This window comes from Pundamilia nyererei, unplaced genomic scaffold (assembly GCF_000239375.1).
Source record: "Pundamilia nyererei isolate P.nyererei 1_Seehausen unplaced genomic scaffold, PunNye1.0 scaffold00084, whole genome shotgun sequence".
NCBI lineage: Eukaryota > Metazoa > Chordata > Actinopteri > Cichliformes > Cichlidae > Pundamilia > Pundamilia nyererei.
The window spans coordinates 3,652-6,716 of NW_005187485.1; the positions used below are offsets into that span (position 1 = coordinate 3,652).

Sequence of the window (3,065 nt, forward strand, 5' to 3'; positions counted from 1 at the left end):
GTCTGCAGCAACTGATTCTGCAGAAAGTGACTTCTACACACCAATTGCCTCAGCATACACTGACCCCACTGTATGATTTTCCGTTGCCTACAACTTTATGGCTGAGTTGCTGTTGTCCCTTAAACTTTATTATAATACCACAAACAGCTGACTCTGGAATGTTTAGTAATGAGGAAATTTCATGACTGAACTTGTTAGTAGTTTGTAGCATTCTAGTCTGGTACCACACTGGAATTCCCTGAGCTCCTGAAAGCTACACTTTCTTTCACAAATGTTTGCTGAAGCAGTCTGCATGGCTACCTGCTTGATTATATACACTGTTGACATGAAAGTGATCGAAACACCTAAATTCAATGATTTGGATGGGTGAGTGAATACTTTTAGAGAAATAGCATTGATGCATCTTGTCTGTTTCACTTCCACCTTTCTATGAATCTGTTTGCATTTATCTTGGGTGAAGCATAGAGAATAATGATGTCATGATGCTGTGTAAAGTTCTTGGTAAATGTGTATTTGCTTAGGTGAACACTTTTAAGGAGTCACCCGTCCATATTTAACAAGATGATCTATGTTGTGTATTTATTTATTTATCTAATTATTGACCGGTTGGTGCTTTTGCCCTATACTTGCTTAGTGCCTATAGGCCACCATCAAAGGCAGGCAGAGGCTTGGAGCCCAATGCCAGACTTTGACATTTAACAATAGTTATCTTAGCTAGTACCTTAGTATGTCTTGCTAGGCACACCAAAGTCTGTTGTTACTGAGTCAGGTGCACCAAACTGGGGGTCAGAGTGGGAAAAGCAGCAGTTGACTGCACTGCCTTGACTTGTTAATACACATGACTGTTTAAGTTGATCAGTCAGAGACTTCGCACGTTCACACCTCTAATTTCGCACCTCTAAAAGGTGTTTCCAGCAATGTTTCCAGGAAAACATTAATAAAATATATGTAACTACAAATAATTTTTCAGTGAAATATGATAACACTCTTAGTGAAATAAATACTGCTCTTCCAAGATTTGTTCAACCTTTCAGTTTAATCATGGAAATATTAAATAATATCCAGCAAATATATCACTCAGCCTTTCCTGCTGCATGAGCATATTCTGAGATGTTTCTCTTCTCTTTTGCATAAACTGAGAGGGAGGAGTAATGGCAGCAAATAAAAGCAGTAAAAGACAGAGACGAGTGTAGATTAAAGACCGACTCGCTCAGCTAAAAGGAACATGGGGTCTGGTGAGAAACTTTTGACATACATTAGCATTTCTTTTAAACTATGTCAGCTAAAAGATAATATGAATTTTTGATAAACTGAATAAAGTGATTTTTGTTTTAGGTAACATTAGTTTGGCTGCAAATCCATCACATGGACTGGAATCAGCTTTGAGACACATACAAACAGCCTCCATTCTCATCTACTGTGTGATATTTATAGTTGGAACTTTGGGCAATGCTCTGGTTATCTATGTGACGGGGTTAAAAATGAAGAAAACAGTCGAGACAGTTTGGTTTCTCAACCTGGCCATAGCTGACTTCCTCTTCACAGCCTTCCTGATTTTCTCGATCATTTCTCTCTCTCAGAGTCACCGATGGCCTTTTGGACAATTCATGTGCAAGCTCAACAACTTTGTCACTTTAGTCAACATGTTTGCCAGCATTTTTAGTCTGACAGCTATGAGTGCTGATCGTTGTTTGTCCATCTGGGTGGTGGTGTGGGCACACAACAAGCGCACAGTCTGCAAAGCTCGGCTCATATGTGTTGGTATCTGGGTGACTGCTGCGATCTGCAGCACTCCTTATGCCACTTTTCGCACTGTTGTGGAATACAATGGGGCACATTCCTGTGGTTATTCTATGACACATGAACAGAAATGGAGTCTCCACATTTTTCGCTTTCTTATGGGCTTTGTGATCCCATTCCTGGTCATATTCGTCTCTTATGTGGCCATAGGCATACGTGCAATGCGCATGTCAAGAACAAGGAGACGCAGATCTCGCCGAATCATTTTCTCCATCATTTTTGCATTCTTCATCTGCTGGTTGCCCTTCCATGTTTGCAGTTTTATAGAAATAAAGGCTGTGACTAACCCAGACCTCAGGAACATTGTTAGAACCATGGGTCCTCTGACTTTGAGTCTGGCTTTTCTGAACAGCTGCCTGAACCCCATCCTTTATGTTTTCATGTGTGAAGAATTCATGAAGAAGCTTCGGCAGTCCGTATGTTTTGTACTTGAGAGTGCTCTGGCAGAGGACCACATGTCGTTCTTGTCCACTCGCTCCATGTCAACCTTTTCAAATACTGCCCAAAAGTCAGAAGCTGCTGCAACTTCAAAGAGGACTGACACGGCTGATTTGAAATCCTTCACAGAAAGCAAAGTGATCGTCACTCAGGAGACACCGAGCACTGAATAAGATTTCAACTGAAAAAAAAAACTTTTTTAATTGTTCGTGTCAAATTGACTGACACAGTGCAGTCATGCATAGATATTAAAAAGTGTGTGTTAAATTGTTACTTTGTTATAAATTGTTCTTACTGTTGCAGGGAGTATCTCGCTGTGCTCCCTCCAAGTGTAAGAAAGAAATGTTACGACTTTTCTGATTAGTCACAGTAACAGAAACCCTTTGTGGCTTTGCTTCAGCTTAAAGTTGTGATTATTGATTTACTGATTAAAACAACCTGTTTTAAGGGTTTTCAAGATTACATTTGGTAAGATTTCTATTTGTGTACATAACTTTTTAATCTTCGAGCTTGTTAAACCATGTTTATTAGTATCTGCATCTATTACACTGTCAGATACTCAACATTTATTGGTCTCTATGTATTTTTAACCTGTGAATAAAAACATGCCGATTAAATGCTTTTGTCTGTCTTCATGACAAACCTGACATACACACTGCTTCACCGCTGATCTAACAGGATGTCACAGTGTTCTATATTTGACTTGGAACACACTATGTAAATAACTATGAAGTGTAGGAAATGAACCACAGATTCACTCAGCTAGTTCTAGGTATCTTGCTGCACGCATATACTGTTCAGGCCTTTCTCACTCTGGGACTCAATAT

At 39.6% G+C, this 3,065-nt stretch overlaps 1 protein-coding gene across 1 annotated transcript; it reads left to right on the forward strand.

The window, feature by feature from the left end:
* Positions 1 to 1,152: 1,152 nt before the first annotated feature.
* LOC102197305 (chemokine-like receptor 1) lies at positions 1,153 to 2,845 on the forward strand. Its single transcript, XM_005738385.1, has 2 exons — positions 1,153 to 1,235; positions 1,336 to 2,845. Exons 1-2 carry the CDS (start codon positions 1,226 to 1,228, stop codon positions 2,409 to 2,411), a joined length of 1,086 nt encoding a protein of 361 aa, XP_005738442.1. The 5' UTR covers positions 1,153 to 1,225; the 3' UTR covers positions 2,412 to 2,845.
* Positions 2,846 to 3,065: the final 220 nt, after the last annotated feature.